Source organism: Pyxicephalus adspersus, chromosome 8 (genome assembly GCF_032062135.1).
Source record: "Pyxicephalus adspersus chromosome 8, UCB_Pads_2.0, whole genome shotgun sequence".
Taxonomy (NCBI): domain Eukaryota; kingdom Metazoa; phylum Chordata; class Amphibia; order Anura; family Pyxicephalidae; genus Pyxicephalus; species Pyxicephalus adspersus.
This window is the reverse complement of record NC_092865.1, coordinates 49,186,356-49,211,462: the sequence shown is the minus strand read 5'-3', so window position 1 is coordinate 49,211,462 and position 25,107 is coordinate 49,186,356. Positions and strand designations below refer to the sequence as shown.

Genomic DNA, 25,107 nt, shown 5'->3' with positions numbered 1-25,107 from the left:
AAAAAAGTGTTTCGTAAATCTGCCTTGTCTTTATCCCCAGTTACCAACCCAGCGACATCATTTAAGGGGCCTACATGCTCAGATCTGATTTTTTTTCTATTAATACATTTAAAAAAAAATTTTGGGTTTGCCTTACTTTCTTTTGCAATCTGTCTTTCATTTTGACATTTTGCACATTTTATCTCCTTTTACATTTTTTGTTATATTCTTTAAAGTTTTCAAATAATGAAGTGATCCTTAATTTTTATATTTTTGGAATGCCCTTTTTTGTTCCTTATGGCTTTTTTAACATCAGCTGTAAGCCACATAGGTTTTAATGTTAGCCTCTTAAACCTTATTACCCATTGGAATATATTTTTGGGAAATGTATGGGAAGCCCCATACATTTATCCATAACCCTCCCAACTATCCCCAATCCAATCCACCCTCCACTAGTGTCTGACCCGACTAACCTTTCTGCCACCTTAACTTTCCCACCCCTTCTGTCTTAGTTTAAATATTCCTCCACTATTCCCCTAAATCTTTCCCCTAGCACAGCAGACCTCCTTTCATTTAGGTGCACACCATCTCTGGCATACAGGTTGTACCCCAATGAAAAGTCAGCTCAGTGCTCTATGAACCCAAACCTTTCCCTTTTGTACCGGGACCTAGGTTATGCTTTTAGCTGCCTAAGCTCCCTTTGTCTTTCCTGTGTTGCACATGGCACAGGCAATATTCCAGAGAACATAGCCATGGATGTCCTTTTCTTCAACTTGAAACCTAGTTCCCTCAACTGATTTTAAAGGATCCTCCATCTTCCATCTATATTGTCATTGGTTCCAACATGGACCAAGACAGCTGGGTCCTGTCCAGCTCCTCCAAGTAATCTGTCCACTCAGTCCGCCACATGCCGAACCCTGGCACCAGGGAGACAGAAAACCATTCCGTTGAAGGGATCCGGGCGACAAACTATTCTATCCGTCCTCCTGATGATAGAATCCCCTATCACAACCAATTGTCTTTTCTTGCCTGTGTTTCCCTCCCACTACTAGATGGATTGCTCTGCTGGCTGTTAGGGCTAGCAATAACATCTAGAGTTGCCACCACTGGGTCTACCACCTACACATCTTCACATAACTTTGCAAACATGCTGGGGTGCTCAAAACAGGGCTGGCTTTCCTTTTCTGGGGGCCCCTACTACTCCCTCTAGTTACATTAACCCAACTCCCTACATGCTCATCCCGATTAACCTCTCCACCCTCCACATCTAAGCCATTAACTGCCTGCTCAGTGAGCAGGAGACCCCTCTCAAGGTGACCCAGTGATTTCAGTGTTGCAATGCGCCTCTCCAGCTCTCCAATGCAACATACCAGAAGGGCAACTTGCTCACATCTATCTCAGCGGTATTCACCTAGGAGCTGTTGCTCCATTTGTGCATACATATGGCAGACTGTGCATTGAACCAAACCTTCCACCTTGCTACTACTCATTTTTTCCAGTTAGAATGTTTGTTTACAAAGAGTTATAAAAGTTTACTTATAGTTTGTGGTTACTATAAGTAACCTTTAACTCCTGTTTGTTTCCTACTGCACTTGATTAAAAAGCCACTTGTTTCACCAGCCAGTGACTTAATAATCTAGGTGTAAATTCACTTCAAGTAATTCAGGTTTAATTAATTATGCATTAAACATAATGGCACCTTTATTGGTCCCTTCCCAAAACGTCCCGGATACAAGAGAAATGACATAATATTCAGCCTTGGGCTTCTTTAGAAGCACTAATGAGAAGAATAAACATGGACTCTAGGAGCCAATAAATCTCTGAGAACAGCTCTGAGATTGTAAGATCTTCTGGGCAGGGTCCCCTCCCTCCGCCTGTGTCACTGTCAGTATCTGTCATTTTCAACCCCTATTTAATGTACAGCACTGAGTAATATGTTGCAGACCTAAAGGAAACTTGTTACTTGACCATTGGCAAAAATGTTTTCCTTCAAAACCCATATTAATTTTAAATATAATATTATTAGATGGGGGGATGCAAATGACAGTCACACAGCAGGAGATGACCTTGCCCAGAAGAGCTTATCTAACACATGCCTTCAGCCATACTGCACTATTTGTCATGGTCACCTTTGGAAACACCTGCTATGATCAGGCCTAAGGGGGATGGGGTAATTGTCCAGTCCAAGCACAGTCACAAGGGGGCAGGGAAAATGACATTACCCCCTGTAAGCTTCTATGTGCTCACCAATATCCAGACCTGAGAATATTAGAAAGCAAGGCAAATACCATTAAGTAGTGAGAGGTTAGCTTTCAAGAGAACCTGTATTTTTTCTGTGAATGCTATAGAGTCTCTCTACCTTTTTAACATGGGGGAACCCTTAAAATAACTTTCAGGTCTTCGAGGAACCCCTTCTATAGTTACTATACCCACAGCTCACAGTACAATAGTGTGGTTGTCAGTAGGAAGAATGTCTCAGTGCTCAAGCCAGAAATTATTTTAAGCTGGGTGGGATGAAATTGTAGGCAAGTGGCAGCCCCTGTATTGTGACCCAACTATTCAGCAACAAGCTGGTTACAACAAATCAACAAGCTGGTTACTGAATAGTACTGGGTGGTGCAGCCGGCTAAAAGGGGCTGGGGTTCTTAGAACACTGATGTCTCCCACATTGCTGGCCATTGGGGAAGAATGACCCTTACAGATAGTCAAAAAGATCAGTGGTGTAAATACAGGGTATAAAGCAGCTTCCCAACCAGGGTTGCTAGGGGTTCCTTGAGCAATTTGTGCCTCTCAAGTCATTTTAAGTGACACCAATGATCTTTTTGGCTATATGTAAGGGTGACATTCTTCACAATGGGCAGCAATGTAAGAGGCATTTCTCCTATAGACCCCATGCTAGCTAATGCACTGTGAGCTGTGGATATAGTAATTATAGCTGGGGTTCCCTGAAAGTTAATACAGGGGTTCCCCATGCTAAAAAGGTCACTGGTCAATATTTTCAGTGCACTGAACCACCGCCTTGACCTGTCTGCCACTCTCTAGTCCGCCAATGACATCTCTCCTGGAAGCCAAGCAATGGCGGGGTACCCTACACCCCCTGTTCGCAGCACGTACCCTCAAATTCACACTTGTAAGGTCTCTCAGGCTTGAAGTGAGTCCGTCGGTGAGCACCAAGTTTGGGTGCTGTGGGAAAGGACTTCCCGCAAGACTCGCAGCGGAACAGGTTCTCTTGCTCGTGGGCCTTGAGGTGCCCTTTGAGGTTGTAGGCAGTGGTGAAGCGTTTGCTGCAGCCCGGCACCTCGCAGGTGAAAGGTCGCTGCTTGTCGTGGGACTGAAGGTGGCGTCTGAGCCTGTAGAGTGTGGTGAAGGTCCAGCCGCAGTCGTCTATCTGGCACTTGTATGGCCGATGCTCCTCGGTGTGGGTCAGCAGGTGAACTTTAAGCTGCTGCTTGCGGTCAAAGGCCTTGGCACAGCCGGGCTCGGGGCAGCGGAAGACCAGAAGGACCCCCTTCCGGGCCAAGTCCAGGGCCTCCCCTAAATTCACCTGTAGCTCCCCAATATCCTCCACCAGGAAGCCGGCGACCTGCTCGTCCTTTAGCACCATGTCCACATCCTCCAGGGGGTCTGAGAAGCCGGCCTGGGAGCCTGGGCCGCTGCCACACGGCTCCTGTTCTTCTTCCTCCTCCTCTGCCCAGTTGTGGCTGGGGGTGGCCGGCGCGCTGTTACTGCCAGTCCGGAGCTGCGGCCTAGCCCCGGAGGCGTCGCAGTTCTCCAAGCTCAGCAAGCCATTCTCTAGCCGGACGGTGACGTAACCCGGCAGCCCCTGCTCCGGGGCCGGGCTAGGCCGGGGGGGCTCTCCGAGGCTAACCACCATATAGACGGGCTGTGCCGGTGGGGGGGCCTCTTCCTCATCCTCAGCAGCGTCGCAAGGGACCAAAAGCCCCGGGCCGCCATCTTGGTGTTGCTGCCCCGCCGCCGGCCCCTGGATTTCCATCTTGGTGTCCCTGTAGCATCAAGTGCGCGCGGAGGGAGACGGAGAAGGGAAGCGATGTCTACCTATCTGACTGAATCGTCACCCTGAATCCTTCCGCGTTGCCAGGAAACAGGCAGCAGGGACTATTTTTCTGAACCCTGGCGCAGTGCTTAGGAAATATCCATGACAACCAAACAAGGATGCAAGAGAAATTAACTCTCTTTAGTTTCTATGGGCAGCACAGACATTAAAGAGTGAAGGTGTTGCCTATGACAACCAAAGAGCTGTGATAGGGATAAGGTGTAAAAGTTAATTGGTACTATTGGCTTCACATAAGTGGAAACAAGTTATGTCCTGCTACATGAGGACCTTGTGTTCATAAAATAGAATTTTATGTTTTTATGGACCTTTTATGGATTGCATAACACACTGCAAAGATGTAAGTTGGCCCTTAAAGTGGAACTAAATGAGACCAACTCGGTTTGCATTCCATCACCACTGCCACCATTTTCCTGCTATTCTTCTGCTTTTGGCCGTTTTATTGGCTGTGTCAAGATTACACACACGCAAAGGAAATAGGAATTGCTGGGTTTCCTTGGCAACTAAAGTTGATGGTGTACATGTGCACCTCAGTTTTGTCGTCATAAAACCCAGAACAATCAGGAAGATAAGTTGTGTTATTGACCTGCCTGATCATACAAATGTAAAAGTGGAACTTTTCTACCCCCAAATTATTTTGGTTTTTCATAGAGTAGGGCACGGTTAAAACCCCTGCTAAGTTTCTTTGCTTTCTGAGTCCTGTAGCAGTCACTTCCTGCATGGAAGACACAACAGGAAGTCACTGCAAATCACCCCCAAACTGAGCTGAAATCTCCTTTTCGATAGCCACATGTCATGAGGTCAATAAGGATTCTATTCAGCTTATATGTGTAGCCCTGTTATGGGGAGAGGGGGGTCATGTAAATGACCCCCACAAACCAGGCTATGGCGCTAACCTGTAGATAACAGAGAGGACCCTGGATCTTCACTATGTGGAAGAGTGAAGATACTAATAAAGTTGGCAGCACCTCCACCCAGGACAGGGTCTCTGTTAGCAGAGGGGCTCCCTTCCTGGGACATTAACCAGAATTAATACCAGTTATATAAAACAGCACCCGAGGAACCACTACACCCAGCATACATTACCATTGTAGCTAAATGAACACACAGGTTGGAGTATTTGTAAGCTTTATATCTCAAAACAGTAATAACAATATTTACAATCCATAAACAATAATCTCTGATAAAATATCACATATACCCCAATAATACAGAGGGTAATATAATACTGCACACACACAGACACCGCAGTCAGTGTGTTCTGGAAGGGATGCAGGCACCTACCCTGGCTGAGCACATGTTCTCATATCTGCCCCTGTACTTCCTGCATTTCCTAAATCCTGGTGGGGTTTCTAAGGCCACTATCAGGGGCAGGAAACACTTCAACAACTTTATTTGCATTTTACAAAGTTACAACTCAGCTAGCAGAAAGAAAAAGGCAGTCCCCTACATATGAAAAACACATTTAGATAAATTAACAAAATGTACAGTTATCATTGGGTGTTTGAATTTGGAATGCTCATTAAATCATAGGTTGCCAAACTAAGTGTTGTACATTACGGTTCAGATGCCGCATTTGCATTTAACATGCTTTGTGTTTTTCTTTGGAAACAGCATGATGTATTAAGTAATTCCCCAGCTAATGCTGCGATTTCTATTTTTCTCCAGCCCCATGCTGCCATATTTTTGCTTTATGATGAGATGGCAATGCACACCCTTGGTTTGTGCAAGACTGGGCAACCTGGCATCCAGGAGCCTTCCAATAAATGATATGACTGGGTCCCTTATTTTGTTCGGCATGCACCAGATCTTGATTCATTAGAAGGCCCCTTGCTGATGCTCTGCAAATGCGTGTGATCAAATGTTGCATTAAGAATTACATGTGCCATGTGTATCTCAAGAGGCTGCAGGATTCATCAGTTATAGTCACAGAAAACCAGAGTGGCTGGCAGAAGATGACTAAAAGGCCAGTAAAATATTAGTTCAGGGTTCTCCCCAGCCCCTTTCAGCAGGACGTACCACCCAACACTTTTTAGCAACCACCCGGCTGCTTTCTAAAAAGTTGGGTCACAATACAGGGGCTGAAACCCAGCTACAGCTTCCTCCCACCCAGCTTAAAAACGTTTTTGGGGTGAATACTGCGCTTTCAAATCCTTTTGAATTGATTCTGAATTATTTGGTTTGAAGATGTTATTTCTTTCTCCATCACTAGATGGTGCTGTGGCTCTGTATCCCTAATTGGACCATACATTTTTGGATGCATTTCTCGATACTAGAGGAAAGTCTCATGAGGATGGGAGGAAAGCTGTTTTTTTACCAAAGCTAGAAGTGTTCATTAGGAAACACCCAAAATAAGAAACCGTTTAGTAGATTAGAGGGCTGAAGCTGGATTCACTTCTTCTGATGTCCCACCCATGAGTCAGCATTTGCTGCCATCTACAAAATAGCATTGGGCCATCTAGCAAATATCAAAGACACAATTCTCTTTAATCATGGAATAGAAATTAGGTGTCATGTAGAGTATCTACAGGCTGGTGTTCACTTTGGAACCAATCTTACCCCATACAAGTCTAGGGAATGCAAAAGCAGCTGCAGCAGAATGCATGTTGGCTGCACCTGTGACAACAATCTGCTCATGTAGCTATATGATCCTGTAACAGCCATCATTTGTTTTACTATATTCCATCTTGGTTGTCATTATCTGGTATGTGGAAATTGTTTTATACCAATTCAGGCAGCTTTGTAGTTCATGCTTCTAGCCCAACAGCCATGCCGGGCCACATCAAGCCATGATTGTTGGCATAAAGCAGCCTTTCCCAACCTTTTAACATGGGCGAACCCTTGAAATAACTTTCAGGTCTTCAGGGAACCCCTTCTATATTTGCTATAGCCACAGCTCACAGTACAATAGGGTGGTGGTCAATGGGAGGAATGCCTCATATTGCTGGCCATTTTGATCCCTGTATTCACTATGATTGAGGGTAGAACATTAAAAGGATTGCTAACCACTGTGCCTAAGCTCAAAGGAGTGAATAGCATTGTGTTCAGTCAGGCCTGGCAGGTGTTTTTGTAAATCGATAAAACAAAAAAAAAAAGTTTAGAAACTTTGTGGCTCTGCAATGTGCAGCTGGAACGTTTTTCTGTCTTTGCAACAAATTGGCAACCAAGGGGCCCCAGGATTGAGCCTGTAAGGTGCTGTTGGCTGAGAAAGAAGAGCAGCTTTAGGAATATTACTCATTGCTGGCCCCTGGATGACAACCAAGTGCTGCTGGAACAGGAAGAGCATCTCTCCAGCAGGATGAAAATTTCCATTTTTTTAGGATTTCCTCATTTTGTTACAGAGACAACTTAAACCTTTCAGCCCCTATAAAAGTGACAACTGGACAAAAAGAAGCTGTGACTAGTAGTAAATGAGTACCAAATCCTGAAATGGGGTCCTAACACCAACCAAAATTGAGAAAAGAAAAAAATATTAACTTCAGATACAATGCAAACTGAAATTTGTTTTCAATAGGTAGGGTTATGCGGATTTAAATGACACAAATAAAACATTTTTTTTAATCAGGTGACGTTATTTTGCAACAGTATTGGCTGATTTTTATTCAAAATGCTCAAAAAAGAAAGGGGCCTAATGACCATTGAAGATCGATCAGTCAGGCAGACAGAAAAGACAGACGCAGATTGGCGGGCAGGTGCTGATCGAAGGACCCAGAGGTGCGAGAGATGGATTTCATTGGTTAATGGAAATTCAAGGGACTACAGGCAAGGAGGTCAAGGTTCAGCCAAAGCCTGGTCTATGACACTGATGTCCTTCACGATGTATGGAAGTGTGACTCTCAATCTACGATCCTCTTCCATGGTTTGGATGATGGTGTCATAAGCATTTTTGTTGCCAGACCAACAACGCCTTGCCACCTGGTGAAAAAAATTTACAATATAAAATAAACCACTAGGTCCACAGGCTTGGACAGGCAACTAGTGTAATTTCGCAAACATCTGCTAGTTTTCTGGATAAAATTCTCAGGCACAGCCAAGAAACTGCAATCTTTAAATGAAAGAATGTGAAATTAAAACATTACACACAGTGCCACAGAAGAAGACGACATGGTAAATGAAGAAGACCAGTCATGTTACCCTTTCCAGGAAAATGTATTAACCTTGCTTTGCAAAAGCACTTGTTTTGTACTTCCTTAGTCTAAAATATTTACCTTTAAAGTGGAACTGAACTAAAAAAAATACTGAAAATTTGCTGTGGTATAGGGAACATCTAGAAATAGTAATTGCTGTATCCTTTTAACCGTAGATCTGCAATGTGAGATAATGCACTGCTGCCTCTGACTGCTCTGATTCAGAAGATTTAGAGTGAGATTTGGAGAATCCACTACTCTGCTGCTCATTGTTCTCCTTGGTGGAGAGGAAACGGTAACCAAGGGCATGCAGTGTAAGGATCTCCCTGCTTGTCAATCATTTTTCTTGTGGATTCATGTATGTGCTGCTTCCTTATTATCACACCAGCTATCAGATCTGCAATAATCAGGAGACAGTTCTGACACAAGAAATGTAAACTCTGCCTCTAACAGGATTTCCACCCTTAAGCAGATACAGTGGAGAAAATAGCATGGCAAGTCAGAAATTAGGAAGGGATAAGCAGCAGAGAGCCCATCAATAATAAATACTGATGACTAATACTTTGCCTTCTGGCTGCTTTTTGTGTTGGCAGAGCTTTCACAGTTAACAACCTAGTGAATCAAATTCAGAATAAATAACATTGGCTACCATTTCCAAAATCTAGTTCCCTGGGCCTCCTACCAATCCAGTATAATGAGAGTTGTGATTTCATATGCTACAATTTTGTTCTAGAACAAACACACTTACCCCATTGGACACATCCCAACTCAGCATCATTTTAGCATTGTGTTCAGCCTCTGGGGATCCATCCAGCACCAGGCCAAAACCTCCATTAATTACCTCACCCCTAAAAAGAAAAAAAAAGAAAAACTTGGTTTGACCCTAAAAAAGAAGCAGGACAAGTTTGGTTTTACACAGAGCAAAGGCATTACTCATCAATGGAAAATAGAATTTGCTGTATACTTTTCAAATTCAAATAAATGTGAATTGCAGATTGATGTAATTTTTTAAATTTATACAATTGTATTTTTACATGTATAAAATCAGGCAGTGCACATTGTGTCCTTAAACACAAAGTATTTTTTTTAGTAAAATCATAGCTGTATCACTCACTCACCAGCCAACACCTCCACCATTATGTAGGGCTACCCATGTGGCTCCACGGAAGGCATCTCCCACAAAGTTCTGAACAGCCATATCTACAAGACAGAAAACGAACCTTAAGCAGTACTCTGCAAAAAGAACATTTTATCCAGGTACAGGAAACATGTATTATTTAAGTCTTAGTGTGCTTTGTGTATTTCTTTAAAATCTGTGCAGTGATCCAGTGTGAAAAACTTCCTTTGTGCAGGAGCTTCCAATAATTGGATTTATATTTTTTGAGGCCATTAAGGAATTTATTTTAAAAAAGTCGCTATGCTTCAGAGCTAAAGTTAAAAAAAAAAAACTTTAATACACATTTAGGAGGCCAGAGTGATTGGTGTCATGTCACTATACTCCACCAAAAGTTTAATTCTAACAAAGCCAGCCAAATGGCAAACCGCAATCACTTCGCTAAGACTTAGAATATCCCTTAGTGCTCTGGGAATCCTTTGTGGTGTATTTAATATATACAAAACAAAGAACATTTATGAGGGTAAAAAAATAGACCAAAAACCTTATAAATATTTCATTAAACCTATCAAACCTAATTTTGACAGAGACCCTTAGAAAAAAACTTCAGCTATTTCCTGCAGGATTTTGTTATAGCGGTTCCCAAACCTCCAACTGCCAGGTTGCAGAAGATGCCCAAATGTTCAATGCTAGACAGTGGTCACTCCCCTTTATTATACATCTCCATATCTTTATACTTTAAAAGACATGGAACCATCTTACTCTTATTTCTTGGTCTGGAAATTATATTCTGCATATACATAATGCTTTAAAACAAATAAGAATTTTAAATGAGGTGCACCAAGGGCATCATAATGTCATCTCTGATCATTCCCATCTATACACACAAATGTCAAAAATCATAAAAACCTGCACAGAAGGCGGAGCCATCATATATGTTTGAAGTTTCTCTGTACGGACTATCTGTCCCACTGACATCATGGTGATCCCGGCTGATAACCACTGGAGCCTAGAAGAGATACATAGAAAACAAATATCCAATCTGGTAAAATGCATCAGCACAGACCCCCTTCCTCTTCCACATTTCTCAGGGTTGTTGTATTTAATGCACTTTGGTTTCAGGATGGGGATTAGCAGAATTCAAGGATTTTTCATGAATATGTAAAAAAAAGGTTAAATTGTAGATGGTTTTTAAACTGATATTCCCAAATTCCTTGACTTTATCCCACATTACCTTGACTTGGCCAGTTGCTACAGCTTTGTTGATGGCAACAGCAATGGCAACTCTTCCTCTCTGATCAGAATACAAAATTCTAGCTTGTGAGCCAACAACCTGAAGAATAAAAAAAAATAGAAGGTGAATTCAGAGTCACATGAGCTGAACTTATTTTCTAAATTTCTTTGCTGGGAAGGTCATAAATGGGCTCCAGATTTTAATTACCCGGTACTATTACGGATCAATGATATCAGTTACTGTATGCAGTCCTAAACAGACATTATCATCTGGGCCCCATCCTGCTATATAGGGGGAGAAAAGAAACCAAGTGCCACAATTGGCCATGGCATTGCTTCCTGAACTAATACTTTTCTGCATTTATTTTTTTAACAAAAAAAGATAAAGAGATTTAGGTACCAATTGATGTTTTCCAGCTTCCCGGATCCATCGAATGTTGTCTCCATATTGCTTCTGGACTGGATCACTGACTAAGGAGAGAAGAATGCCTCCTCATCATTTCTAGACATCAGATGAATAAAATCATGACAACAGTTCAGTGGTGGACACAGCCAATAGTGGGCACCTGTGCAGAACTGACTTAAGCTCCCCCCTCCACCCCTATTTAACTGACTTAGGGTCCCTGTTGGCTGAGGAGGGTCCGGGGTCCTCATTCAGTGGCACACTATGTCCAGCACCGCAACAGTTCCAAGTTCTACACCCTGTGAAGTCCACAGGAAACAGACGTCAGAGTGCCCACAACCCATAAGGACTCCAGCAGATATGTGAGCAGATTCCCGTTGTGGAGTTTCAGTGGCGCTGCGGTGTTCTTCTAAATGTACGATGAAGGTGAGTGGATTTTCCATCCACTTGTTCAATAATTATTGTGAATTTTAAAATGGGGCCCTGGTCAAAAAGCAAGTGAGGGCACCAAATGGGCAGCATTCCAGTGTCCCTCATCCCTGCCTTTCTGGGGGAAGTGGCACTGGTGGGGTTATTGCTCGGTTTGTCATACTGTGACAATGGACCTGACTGTTGGTTTTGTCTATATAATCCCATATCCATCCACTCATTTGTCACTTTGATAGAGGGTAGACATTACCTCCCCGTGAAATAATATCCTCCAGCACAGTGGCTGCAATGTCATCCGTGGCAGCGAGGTCAGACGGCTCAGCAGATGTACACACCCATCGGAATGGCCCAAAACCCAGGGAAAAGATGTCTCTAAAGCAGAGAAACAAAAACAGAAACTTTAATTAGCAGATGTTTGAGATTCCTCACTGATTAATCCTGGCCAACATGCTCAGTATTTCATTTCATCTGGGGGAGACACTCATCATTGCTTAGCAGCCACAGGCAAAAATACATCCTAACTTGGAGCCATAAACCGCAGATTCTTCATTGCCTAAATATGTGCTCAGGGCTGAGGAAATGGGGGACCTGTGTGATTTTTAGAATAAAGTCACTGTCAATGAACTTCTAGAAACATCGCCACTCGAGGTGAAACCTGGTACTGCAAACTGTCCTCATGTTCCTAATGGGAAACACCAGCTCCTTTATCATTATTGAACAGTGCAAGTTTGTTTTCAGGGGGCTATAAAGTGAACCAGGGAAGTTCATTGGTGCCCAGAATCTTGTGAGATCCTTAAAAGGGGAGTTGTTGTATAATGCTCAAGGGGCATTGCTATTTTGAATGATGCCAAAAAAAGGCTTTACATAAAATTGCATGAGCCTGTTATAGTACCATCAGTTGGTTCCCCACTCTATAGTGCTCCCTGTTATAGTGCTGTCCGTGACACTTTTTATAGTGACATCCATGGCCTCCATAGTGCTCCCAGTTACAGCCAGGGATGGATTTCTCACAATGCCATGGCTTGGGGTGTAAAGCATTACAACATTTCCAAGTACAACTAGAACCCACTGCTGCTTGTTGACCAGCTCTACAGCAACAAAGCACAATGTGAAAGTGATTAAACCAAGGTTACATACAATGCAGGGATCTGTGAAGGGTGACATTTATATGAAGGTATCTCGCTTGTCTCTACATTCCATGCTTCCTCTCTCTTCTTCCTAAAATCCCCATTTTTCTCTTGCTCGCTCTTTGCCCTATCATCTATCCCACTATCTATCCTACTTCCTTCTCTCTGCCCCTCCTATTCTTTTTCCCCCCACTTTCTCTCTCCCCTCTGCCTTTAGCTCTCTCTCTTTCTCCCCACTTTCTCTCTCTCCCCTCTGCCTTTAGCTCTCTCTCTTTCTCCCCACTTTCTCTCTCTCCCCTCTGCCTTTAGCTCTCTCTCTTTCTCCCCACTTTCTCTCTTTCCCCTCTGCCTTTAGCTCTCTCTCTTTCTCTTCTCTCTCTCCCCTTCTATGTCTTGTTCTCTCTTCCCCACCGCTCTCTCAATTTCCCCTGTCTCTATCCCCTCTCCTTCCCTACCTGTCCTTTCTATTCTTCCCTCTCCACTCTCTCTCACCCTTTGGTATGCATGCAATAGCTTCCATGGTGTGTGTCAGTGTCATTTTCTGGGGGGGGGGGGGGGCACACAAGCTGGCCAGATTAGGGGGAGTAAATAGTATAAATCCAACACTGGTCACACCATCAGTAATGGCCCGTAGTCCCCCCCCCCCCTCCAAAAAAAGCTAGAATTGTAGCATATCTGTAGGGATTTACCTCTCCCTCAATCCCACCTGCACCTCACACCAAGATCTTCTGTGTCCTCCTGACATATTTCTGCCATGGCATCACATAACCCTGATGCCAGGGGCAAGGAGCAAAGGTGACACCCAGAAGATTGTGTAAACGGGGGAGAAGGTACAAGCAGGAATGGCAGACTTACAAACATCCTCCACTACTCCAGAAGACTGGAGGCATCCAAGATTCAGGGAAAATGACTCAATGATGCCACTGATGGGAATCTGAGATTAACTTGAATGAATATTTGATATCATACAGTACAAGGACATTGGATGCCGTCCCTTTCATCAATAACCCCCATCATGTGAGCGCTCACCCCATGATATGCTGCACATAGGACGGATATTTGAATACTGAATCATCTCCTTTCTTATCCACATCAGCACCTGTTCAGGGATAAAATGACTTCAGTTAGAACAAATATAATAAACTGCAGCCTACAGACCTTTGTATATGGTGGACACATTATGTTTTAGAAAAGTTTCTTGAACTCTGCTTGGTGAGCCAATCAGTAACATACTTCCTGTGCTGGGGTGACAACATCCTCTACAGAGGAGCAGCGGAGTCATCCTAAAACAGAAACTATCCTAGGACTACAGAACACTTCTCCCTCTAAATAACATGGAGGTGTTTTGTCATCCACAGACAGTGCTGGGAACATTGTAACTGATAAGTGAACAGGATGCTATGACTTCTGGTAGGTTGGGAGCACCCACATATTATATATGTAGACCTTGACTTCACCGGACAATGAGAAATAGGAGGAGCCATCCAATAATCTACAATTGCCTGATTGCCACTAAAGAAGAAAAGTCATTCAACATGTTTCATCTTAGAAAGATACAAAATATATTAGACTCCCAATCCTATTGGCTGCATATATTCTATTTTCTCATTACCTGCTCTCTTAGCCTCCAAAAGAAAAGCATTTCCGTAATCCCAGAAGAACATCCCGTTATCGGATAGCTTGTTGATGGCTGCTATCTGCCTTCTTAGGCTGCAAGAAAAACAATTCAGCATGTTATACAAGGAGTATGTACTGTATGAAATAATCACAGTAATTACTTCTAATCAAACTACAGCTGCCCCAAATAATCTATGGCAGCATCTTGCAATTTATCCCATAAATTTATTGCAATGGTAAGCAAACCAATAGGTGGATAGTGATAGTGCATACCTTGCATGCAAATACAGATGTATTTATAAAAGAATAGACAGGTACAGATTTAATGGATAAAAACAGCACACACACACACACACACACACACACACACACAACAAAATATAATTTCTCAATCAGAAGTCACCATAGAAGTCCTTTGCAAAAAAGGGAAAAGAATAAGACAAAGGGAGCGTCTAAGCAAGCTTCTCTATCTTTAGTTAACCCATAAATATCATGTGATTTTTTTTTTTAAATCTTTTATCTTAAGTTATTCACCCCAATCTGAGTTTAACAAAACACAACCATCAGCGAGTTTGATGCATGTCACTTTATTATCTAATGCTGCCAAAAAAAGGGCATAAAAACTTGTGAACCTGAGAAAAAAAGTGCCATATTCAGCATTTTTATCATTAACAAGGCAAGGTTGACCCTTCTTACCTCTCCTGTACATGTTGGCGGAAGGTTTGAGGATCAGTGAATAGCATTGTGTTTGCATCTTGGAAAGAAAGCTGTACTGGGTAATATCCACCGCTGAATGGGTTGTGGCAGGATGTTTGATCAGATCCCAGGTCTACCAGCAGCTCGCCAGTCCTCTCGTATTCTTCCACAAGCCTCTCCCTGCAAAGTAAGAAAAAAAAAAAATTATAATTAATATATATTACACACACACAATTTTACATTAACAATATATTATTATAATAAGGTTAACTATACAGATTTCAATCAGCCGGGGCATGAACTGGCTGACCGACCGCTGTATATTCAGCCAAGCTAGTTGTTGTATCACCATCACATTACTGTTCCCAAATATTCCTAGAACAATGTCTTTCACCTGTTCTAGATTTTCCACCAAAACATACAAGGATCTTTCTTTCTAGATCAGGGTTGATCAACCAAAAGGTCACTGGGGGTTCTTTGAGCAATGAGCAGTTTGTACCTCTCAGGTCAGTTTAAGTGACACCAATGATCTTTTTGGCTCTCCGTAAGGGAGACATTCTTCCCACTGACCAGCAATATAAGAGGAATTCTTCCCACTAACCATCACACTAACATACTATACTGTGAGCTGTGGATATAGCAATTATTAAATGGTATCCTTGAAGACCTTGTAAAGGTTGAGAAAAGTTGATCTAGATATGTGGGAAAATCTTCCCTTCATACTCAGTACAATGGTGCCAATGTATGTTCCTCTACAATAGGAAACCATTTAGGAGATTTTATTCACAACAGATTTTTTGCCAATAATACCAAACCATTACAGATGCCGGCGATCACAAGGAAAAACTGAGTCACACTGCACATTGTCAGGAAAATTTCATCTCATCTCCGGTGACAACTCATCATGTGACACCGCTCCATAATTGGCAACAGACAGCCGCCTGGCACTCGCACCGATGCTATCTCACATGTGGTTATAATGATCATGCAGAGCACAGCCAACATCCCCTCCTTCATCACATTACGTAGAGAAAAGACTTGCCAGAGGTCCACAACGTTCCCATGATATCCCAGGCTTAGAGTTTCCTTATTATTTCGTGCTTTTCTGAAATACACATGAACAATAAGATCTGGTTAGTGAAGTGAATAAGGTTGCATATTCAGCATCAGAACTTTCCTGCGTGGGCAGATGCTCAGTCACGTTTTTAGCCAACCAAGAAGTTCCACTAAACTCGGCTTTGGAGCAAAGGTCAACATGACATCCAACTTGGGAAAAGAAAATCACTGGCCAAGCTGGAGGGACTGGGTTTGAGTAAGTATCCATAATGATGAAGCGTCTCCTGGCAATGCCTTCATCTGCTTCCTCAAAAGAAGGACAGTGCCATCTTTGTCCAGGTGTTTAGGATCAGCATCTTTTTTCTAAATATACCCCTTCCCCTTTGGACTCTATAGCTTTTTGTAAAAGGATTAAACTTGTCTTTGACAGCTCTGAAATGCAGTTCCAGGACATGCCACTGGGTATCATCCAAGTATAAACCAAGATTCATTTTCTAATGGCATTTTAAGGTTTCGGTTTTTATTTGAATATATACCTTAATCATTACCAATGCATACTTTAGGGTACATTTATGTACAACGTGTATTCAATGATTTTTCTACTCAAACACCTCTTACCGGATCCTCTGAATACACTCATCTAGCGAATTTGTAACTTCCATCAGCCAACCCTGCTTGTGCCGCTTCAGCAGAGCATTTTTATCAACCTAAGAGAATCAAAGAAAGCAGCACTTAGTCACATGAATGGGGAAACAGAGCTGGGAAATGGTCAGTATAGCAATACGAAAGGCGCATATAAGGGATGCCTTATAAGGGACTCATATGTGGATACCTCCGCTATGACTCCTATGCAGCCCACGATAGCCGCTGCCTTCGCCTGAGCGCCACTCATCCCTCCGAGTCCAGATGTGACAAACACCTTTCCGGATAAGTCATCCAAGCCAAGGTATCTCCGTCCAGCGTTTAATACAGTCAACTGGGAGAAACAGAAGAGATTATGAACCCAACTAAGGATTTAGAAACGTCAGCAGGTGGCTAGAAAGCTTTTTAAGCTACATATAGGCTACTTACCACTGTACCATGCACAATGCCCTGCGGTCCAATATAGCAATAGCTTCCTGCAGTCATTTGCCCGTATCTGTGGAGATTTATACAATTTTTGTGTTGCACTCTGAGGAGGAGGTTGTTCAGTAATTTACACCTTAAATTGGCAGCTGTGCAAGGTCTGAGCCCTCCTCTGAAATCTGAACTGTATACGGTGCTTAAAATTTGTACCCCTCAATGAATATTACGTTATTAGGTATTTTAGTAAAGAATCTGAAAATTGCTTGGCATGCATGTATATAGTCTGGTGGCGCGGGGGGGGGGGGGGGGGGGGACTTCACTTGCATGAAAGTCTGCCCTGAGAATACACAAAGGTTGCATACAGTGCAGAGTGATAAATATAATGAAGGCATTATTCTTTTCTCTCCATTTCTCCTCTCATTCCCCTTTTTCTCTACATCTTCCTCTTCCCCCTCTCCCCTTGTATGTCTATCTCTGCCCTTCTTTCTCTCTGCTGCCTCCTTCTTTCTCCCTCTTCCTCTCCATGTTTTCTTCCTTTTGAACAGCTTTCATGGTGTGTTTTGATTGGCATCAAATTATTATATTGGTTGGAGGCAGCACAAGCTAGCTGGCATAGAGGAGCAAAATGTAAAAATCAGGCCCTGGAGCAGTACAACTATGCAAAACTGAAGGGGGCGCTGGAGGGTATAATGAACAACAAGGTATTGTTCTTACATTGTTACACCTAATGCGAACATCTTGTCGTAATCATTCCGGGTGGAGTAGTTTGGAATAACCTAAAAATAAAATAGAAAAAAAAATATGAGAACAAAGCCCAGTAGGCATCACGTGAAAAAGATACAATATGGAGGTGGTGACTTACCATGCCATTGGTGATGACTACACGTGGAGCTCTGGGGTGACTAGGGAAAAGGCCAAGAGGATGTCCACTGTACATCACCAGCGTCTGATCTTCCGTCATCTCAGCAAGGTAATACATCACAAGCCAGAACTAGGGAGAACATGGAAAAACTTCACTTTCTATCTCAGGACACAAAAAGATCTTCTAAAAGCGAGGAAATCCTCTTAGACAGTTGTCACCAAAGCAGATGCCCCTCTATTCCTGTTTTGGTGCATCTAAATTTGAGGAGTTATTGGGATCTTCTAGTACCAGTATAGCAGGGCTGTAATGTGAGCAGAAGAAGCAGTAGGAGGAGCCAATAGGCTTGATTTATCAAAGCTCTCTAAAACTGGAAAAGATAAACTATCATGGGAGAACATGAGCGATCCAGCAAACTTGGAATGGATCTAGTCTTGGGTGGAAAACATTTGCCAAAAAGGAAATGATTTAGGAAATCCATTGCAGGATTGCTGGATACCCCAGGTTCTCCCATGATTGTCTATCTTCTCCAGTGTTGGAGAGCTTTATTAAATCAGGCTTGATGAGTTCATGTGCTGAATGCATAGATAAATAGAAGAAATGAGCAAGATGATCTCATCGTTGTTCTCCTCAATTTACTGTCCATTCACAGGCAGGAGACAGGTCTAGAATAACCTGGACTCAGGGAAAAAGAGTTGTATGATACTGGCCATCAGACTGAAGGCATCTAGTGGCAGAAAAGAATACTGCAGGTGAAATCTTTGGATTGAAGATGAATATTGCAACAAAAATATAACTTTAATCTGTTTGTTTATAATTTGGCAGTCCACTTTAATCTTGTGAGGTAAATATTGTTCTAGCCCCTTATTGGAAAGCAGATTTAGCAATCAAAAGAAGGAAGAACATGACTTCTGATTATAATAAATACCATAGAGTGAAAAGGCCTAAGGTATATTTATGTAAGTATGCAGAACAACATTGAGACCCAATGGGTCTAGTAACTTAACACGCCATTAGGTCATGTGACATGTAGCAATTCTGCATCATCTTCATTTGCCCAACATGCCTCTGGCTCATTTGACCCAAAACAGGAACTCTGCAGGGGCTGCTTAATTATACCAGACAGCCGTAGTTCTTTAATCTGCTGCCCTTACCCACCCGGATGTTGTATTTTATAAATGAAGCTGCAACCCGGAGTGTGGGTCTGGTTTAATTATCCCGGTCATCCCAGAGACTCCCACCAGACACAGAGGACCAAACAGCCGGCTCATGCCAGGTAAAACACAGAGAAATGCGTGGAATCCCAACGCGGCACATTCTGTTTCCATAATTAGGACTCAACTGATGAGCCAACGACCTGACCATAACAAAAGGTGAACCCTGGCACATCAACATGGGAATCTTTAATGAGAAGACAGTGACAAGCAAACTGCCTGCATTCCTTGCAGTGTACCCGTGTTTTACACATACTAAAGAATTTTTTTAACCTTCTTTTAGAGTATGTGAAATTATTTTGGGTACATTTGATATATTTCATTTTCATTCAATTTGTTGTTCTTGTGCTGATTTGTTATTTGTGTGCTGTTGCTTTAAGGTCTAATTAGGGTTTATTTCTTGTTCTTTGGATGTTTTTTTGTGCTGTTGCCCTAATTTTTTCAATTGTTTTATTCTTTTGCAGATAAAAGCCTATAAAAAGGCTAATGAAGGTCAAGTTTTGGCAAAGACCTGGCTCAGAATAGAGGGAGCTTACTTATTGCCCGGGACCCATTTAAATCTTTTGTATTGAAAATACCAGAATGACGAGACACTACAGCACACTGTGTCAGGAGTACCATGGAAAATAAAGCTGAAATAGGATATTCTTGTATTCCACAAAATTTTACACGTTTTATACTATTATTTATTATTTATTTATATGTTTTGCGGTAAAAAGGATTCATTTTATAGACAAAAAAAGGCAAAACCCTCAAAAAGAAATCTTTTAAAGAAGCAAAGATTGTGAAAGAGCTGCCTTTATGGATGGACGTGTTATTTATATGTGAAACAAACTCCTTTTGACAATCCTTGGGGAAGCAGGATTGATATGACATTGGACAGTATCTATACTACTACTAATCTACTTTATTGAAGATTGCTTTCCAGTATAAAGGAGCCATTCAGTGTACCACAATTAGGTAAACTTTAGAGGGATGTTTTAGTGACCTTAGTCTCCCCCTTTTTACACTGGAAAATATATACAAATACTTGGATGTCCCTGACTAGGAGGATTTTAGAAGATTGCACATGGAATGAAAATTGTTTGATGTTTGGGTCTCATGAAACAAAATGCTTTGCGAAACGCATCATCTGAATCTGACAAAGAGAATACAAAATACTTGTTCTGTTGATTCATTTGACCTAGTATGTGATATGGTATACCCTGAATTTGGGCAAAAGGACTTTTTTATGAATATAAGTGTTTAGCAATGTTTGCTTTTTATTGTTACATTTTGACAATAAAATGGAGCATTTTTTTTAAATACATATGTTTATTATTTATCCCTAAACTACTCTCTTCCCATGTATGGGGTGTTGTGATGCAAGCTGCACATGTGTACAATATTGTATGAAATAGACATATCACATACCTGAGCCCAATTGCTGAACACCTGCCCGTTCCCGCCATAGGTCACCAGCTCCTGAGGAAACTGTTACAGAGCAGAAAACAAAGATAGTGTCTAGGATTAACCAATAGCATTGCAGAGTAACAGCTTGTCAAAAAAAGGATACAGTTGTTGCATATCATAACATATCAGGAATGATAGATGCAGAATAAAGTTAATAAAAGTCCACCTTGGAGGACCTTTGGTAATAAAAAGCCTGTTTCCTTGTTGTCATGCTAGTGATTGGGCTTCAATACTTTCAAAATGACAAACACCCACAGATCCAGGTTTCTAGGACCAGAACACTTATTTTTTTGGTATTTTTTTCAACCCATTTTGTGAGCCCTAAAAGCTCAACTGAACTTTCTATTTAAATCAGTAAACATTATTTATTTTGTATGTAAATGTCCTATTTTGTGTTTCTAAGAAAGCAAAATTAAAGTAGATAAGCCTATCCCCCATGCTGCAGAAAAAGGACCTTTGTTCTCTGATAGCAGTGGTCTCTTTTGCAGAGGTTAAGACAACTCCCTGTATGAAATCTTTATTTCTGCAATCAAACCTGATGCTCCCATACAATTGGTGAGCTCCTGCATAGGGTTCTTCTTTGCAACAAGCTGGATGAAAACAGGATTTTTATTTGGTACCGAGTGGTTGTGCTTGGCTCGTCTCTGGATATGATTGTAGAACAATGAGAACATAAACGTGGCATCCAAAGTGCTACCGATTTGGGAATATAAATTGCAAATTTAATTTTCACCTGAGCTACGGCTGGATCCAAATTATTCATGATCATGTGCATTATTGCTGCGGCTTTCATCGATTTGCATGGGTACTCTGAGATTGGATATGCCCTGAAAAATATTGCAATAGAGGATTATAAACTGTAGCCCTGTACAAGCAATCAGGATTACTCAGAATGATGTCATAAAGAGAAAGCCATGTGCTGCTTCTCCTTTGCTGACCAATCAGCACTAAGGGGAAAGTCCCTGACCAAGCTGTGCTTCCTAATTACCCTGGAGGCCACCAAGCTGTGCATTCTACAATGGGGTGATTGGATTACAACACTGAACAGAATTATGCACATGTGTGCATGTGGCAGGTAAAGCTGTTCATTTATTGGCATTTAAAACACCAAATTCACATTAAATTCACATTACATTTGATAGTAATTTGTGTCCTGCAAAGGGGTTTATTTTGTAAGGATAAGGGGAATTACCTCATTTGGATATTGGGGCAGAAGCGGTACATGTAAATGTGTCCAAAACTCCGCAGCTCTTCCACAAATTCTGGAGCCAACGTTCCATGGTGTTCCGGGGGAAAATATCGTAACGCATTCTCCAAGGCAACCTAAAAGGTGAATAATAGAAAAGGCAAGAATGACAGTGCAATAAATACTGATGATTGGATGAACGGATTACATAATACTACTCAAATACAGTTTTACAAGAAAAAAATGTAACAGATACATATATGTGCAGAGTTGGACTGACCCACAGGAGCAAAGGAAAAACTTCCAGTGTGGTCCAGTTTATTTTTTTTTGGGGCCCTCTGGTGAGCCACTGGCCCCTGCTGCCTTGCAATAAATGCCACTGTGCCAGGTATGGCTATGTATTCAGGTGGCCTCATCCTCACGTTTTCTGGGGTGCCCCAGGTGCCTAGTCTGACTGGGCACACGTCACGCCTTTTCAAGGGCTGGCATAGACCGAATGCCTTACACCGATTCCCCGAGTTAATGCTCTGCAGCACCCAGACCAGAATCGCAGCGGTCAATTTTACAGAGTTTTACTTACTGTCTCTCCAATAGGACACAGATTTGGGTTTCCACTATGGCTAGGTGTTCTTTGGATGCTGCACTTTTAAAGCCCGATGTATTGCAATAAAGTGCACTGGCAAGGGGTGTTATGGCTTCCACTGAAAAAGGCAAGCCAATACTAAAACGCTTTAGAGGATCTAAGAGTCCTTAGATATAACATATTGATTATATATATTATAGTAATATAATGCACAAATGACCCTTAACAATCCCAATACATTGCTACTTACACTTTTTCAACAGCAAAAAAGATCTTTAGTGCCCAAGGTGCAGATAAACACCCAAAAACATCTTACATCTACAAATTACTAAGCAGCTGTTACACAAGAACAGAGAATCATTAACCTGATGTGTACCAGGATAACCTTGTCATGTTATCAATGGTGTTAAAGGCTTACACAATACTCAGACAAAACAAATATGCTCGCACTAAGAAGGGGGCGATTTATAAATGTCGTACTGGCTACGGATCCTCGGTCTGAGTGCAATCGATAAAATAGCCCTTCTGGATCATTTTCTGATTGATCTTTTGGAGGCAAAAACAGTAGACAGAAAACCAAGATTTGTATGATTTTTTTGAACTTCTAATTAGTTACCAGTATGTCTAGATTAACTTTTGGCAAATGCAGCACACAGAATATTCACATCCATATGTAGACAGTGCAAAATAGACTTTTTTTAGTTTTTTTCTTTTTCAGCATTAACAGACTGCGTTCAGACTGATGGTGAGGTTGCATTGTGGTTACTTACCCCTTCCACATGCTAACAAATGGCTGCCCTAGGGGAGATGCTACATGCAGCTTTTACCCCTAAGAGCCCCATAGAGAATGAATTAGGGCACAGTGGGCATTTCAGAACTGATCAGTACAGCCGCCAGCCAAACATACAGATGCGGGTTCTTTAGGGTTCAGACCTTCATTGGGATCAAGCGATCCTGCGCGGCTCCCAGTGACACCCAGCAGCACCTTGACCAACTGCATTGCGAGTGACTGACCGGATGGCAAGGTGCTGCTGGGAGCCGCAAGGGATCGCTGTAAGGCCTGAACATACCTTTTATCAGAACAATTATAAAATAATATTGCAAATATAAAAATAGATTGCTCCGGCTGATATATCAAATGTGTAAATGTGTAAATAATCCAACACACATCTAAAAATTTGGACTTTTTTATGGCCCCATTACCATTTTTGCAGCATCTACTAAATATTATCTGTTACCTAAGCTTACCTTCTCCTCCCGTGCAGTCAGCTGGGGTGTACGGACTGGCGCATGGGGTATCCCATTATCCCTTCCCCGTTTGGGGGGCAGAGGGTGAAGGGGCAACCCAGCACACAGATCCTGGAGACTTAGCATCAGGAAGGCGAGAAGCAGACAGGTCAGTTGAACACACACAACTGAGTGCCTATCAGGTAAAAAGTATACACCCACTACAGATCTGCCTCCTGATTGGCTGGAGCAGCTTCCCAAATTAATGTGTTACCTGAACATTGCACAGACAGAGGGAGCATCCTGTGCAGCTCCTACTATTAAAGGGCCAGGCAGAAAAAATGCAATTTGACTTGTAAAAGAGTTTATATGACAGCTAGAGACATTTGGGTAACAATTATCAATCCATTATCTGCCCTCCAGCCTCCCCTTCAATAAATCTTACCTCCAACCTCCACTTTTTTCGATTTGTCCTCAAACCTTCCCTTTTTTAAGTCTGCCCCCGGCCTCCTCTTTAATATATCTGCCTCCCCTTCATTAAATTTGCCCTCCAGCCTCCCCTTCATTACATCTACCCTTCTAGCCTCCCCTTCATTCATCTGCCCTCCAGTCTCTCCTTCTGTCATGTACAGTTGTACTGGCTCCTCTGCCAAACTGAAATTTCTTACTGCAGCAAATCAGATTGCACCTGCCTCATTTCCTGGCTGGGGGACATCCAGAATCATCTAGCTCTTTCTGACCATCATTGGCCCATGTCTTTCATTCATTGGGTTTACATTTTTTGAGTCATAAAAGCTCAGCATCACATAAGGGCATTACCCTGGTTTCTTCTTTCCCGGAAGCCATGTATAGCACCCTGCTAGCCCCGCCCACCAGTTACCAGAGAATCACAAATGGAAATATGTTCTTTAATAAATGTATTGGCATGTTGATGGGGGTGGAGGAACCTCTCCTACAGCATCTGTTGTATTGGCTTTTAAAATGGACCCATCAGAAAATTAGACTTCAGGTTTGCTTTAGGAATCCTCCTGACATCAGCACCCTAGGTTTGCTTTAAGTCACATGACCTAGCACTGTAGTGCAATGGAGTGAATCAGACATTCCCTCAAACATTCCCTTGCGGGAATCATATGTTTCAATGGCAGTAATTGATTTCCATCAGGACATTTCATCAGATTCTCTGTTTTATAAACAGATCCCAGGGAAAGCAGCCTAATACATAAGTAGTCAATGTATGAACTGCCCATAGATTTGTAATTCTATTTAGGCAGAGTTGTGATCAAGATATCCCTACCAGACCCCGCGACTAGATCCCGACTCCTGCAGCAACGCAGCTTCTCAAGAACCCCCTCCCCCCCTCTGGTTGCTGATTGGACAATGAAAGAACAACAGGAAATGATGAACTCTTTCTGTTCTCCTCCTACCCCTCTGTCCACTGTAACTTGCTCACAGCAGTGGAATCTGATTGGATTGCACTGATGATGGGAAATTATGTGAAGCAGTCACTATTTGCATATATACAACAGAAAGGTTACATCTGAAGCAAACTTTTGCATTTTTGCCTGGATTTGTATTTACAGAAGATTCATACAAAACTTGCAATAATAAGTGTTGATTTTTGATTGATGAAATTTAAAATGATTGGGTGGTTTAGGTAAGTTATTATAA

At 42.1% G+C, this 25,107-nt stretch overlaps 2 protein-coding genes across 3 annotated transcripts in view; both read right to left on the bottom strand.

Moving 5' to 3' along the window:
- Positions 1-4,002, bottom strand: part of ZXDC (ZXD family zinc finger C) — a 16,013-nt gene extending 12,011 nt beyond the window's left edge. For both annotated transcript variants that reach the window (XM_072420525.1, XM_072420526.1), the window contains exon 1: positions 3,094-4,002. In XM_072420525.1, coding sequence (XP_072276626.1) covers positions 3,094-3,973 — 880 coding nt within the window. In that variant the 5' untranslated portion in view covers positions 3,974-4,002. The remainder of the gene's footprint in view (positions 1-3,093) is intronic.
- Positions 4,003-7,622: 3,620 nt separating this feature from the next.
- On the bottom strand, positions 7,623-23,619 carry UROC1 (urocanate hydratase 1). Its single transcript, XM_072420524.1, has 20 exons — positions 23,461-23,619; positions 21,636-21,766; positions 21,177-21,270; positions 20,405-20,464; positions 17,781-17,909; positions 17,633-17,694; positions 16,925-16,991; positions 16,686-16,829; positions 16,472-16,560; positions 15,836-15,902; positions 14,798-14,973; positions 14,097-14,194; positions 13,514-13,583; positions 11,608-11,729; positions 10,926-10,996; positions 10,527-10,625; positions 10,202-10,301; positions 9,297-9,378; positions 8,927-9,026; positions 7,623-7,966 (listed from the first exon to the last, which is right to left on the bottom strand). The coding sequence occupies exons 1-20, from the start codon at positions 23,584-23,586 to the stop codon at positions 7,823-7,825; spliced, it is 2,031 nt and encodes a 676-aa protein (XP_072276625.1). The 5' UTR covers positions 23,587-23,619; the 3' UTR covers positions 7,623-7,822.
- Between the last annotated feature and the right edge of the window lie 1,488 nt (positions 23,620-25,107).

Bases quoted from the DNA above. Each gene is read 5' to 3' on its own strand.
- UROC1 (XM_072420524.1), bottom strand. From the start codon at position 23,586: ATGCTAAGTCTCCAGGATCTGTGTGCTGGGTTGCCCCTTCACCCTCTG. The intron at 17,910-20,404 runs GTATGTGATATG...TGTTCTCCCTAG, and splicing joins TGTTCAGCAATTGGGCTCAG to TTCTGGCTTGTGATGTATTA. The intron at 10,997-11,607 runs GTAATGTCTACC...TTCTCTCCTTAG, and splicing joins GGATATTATTTCACGGGGAG to TCAGTGATCCAGTCCAGAAG.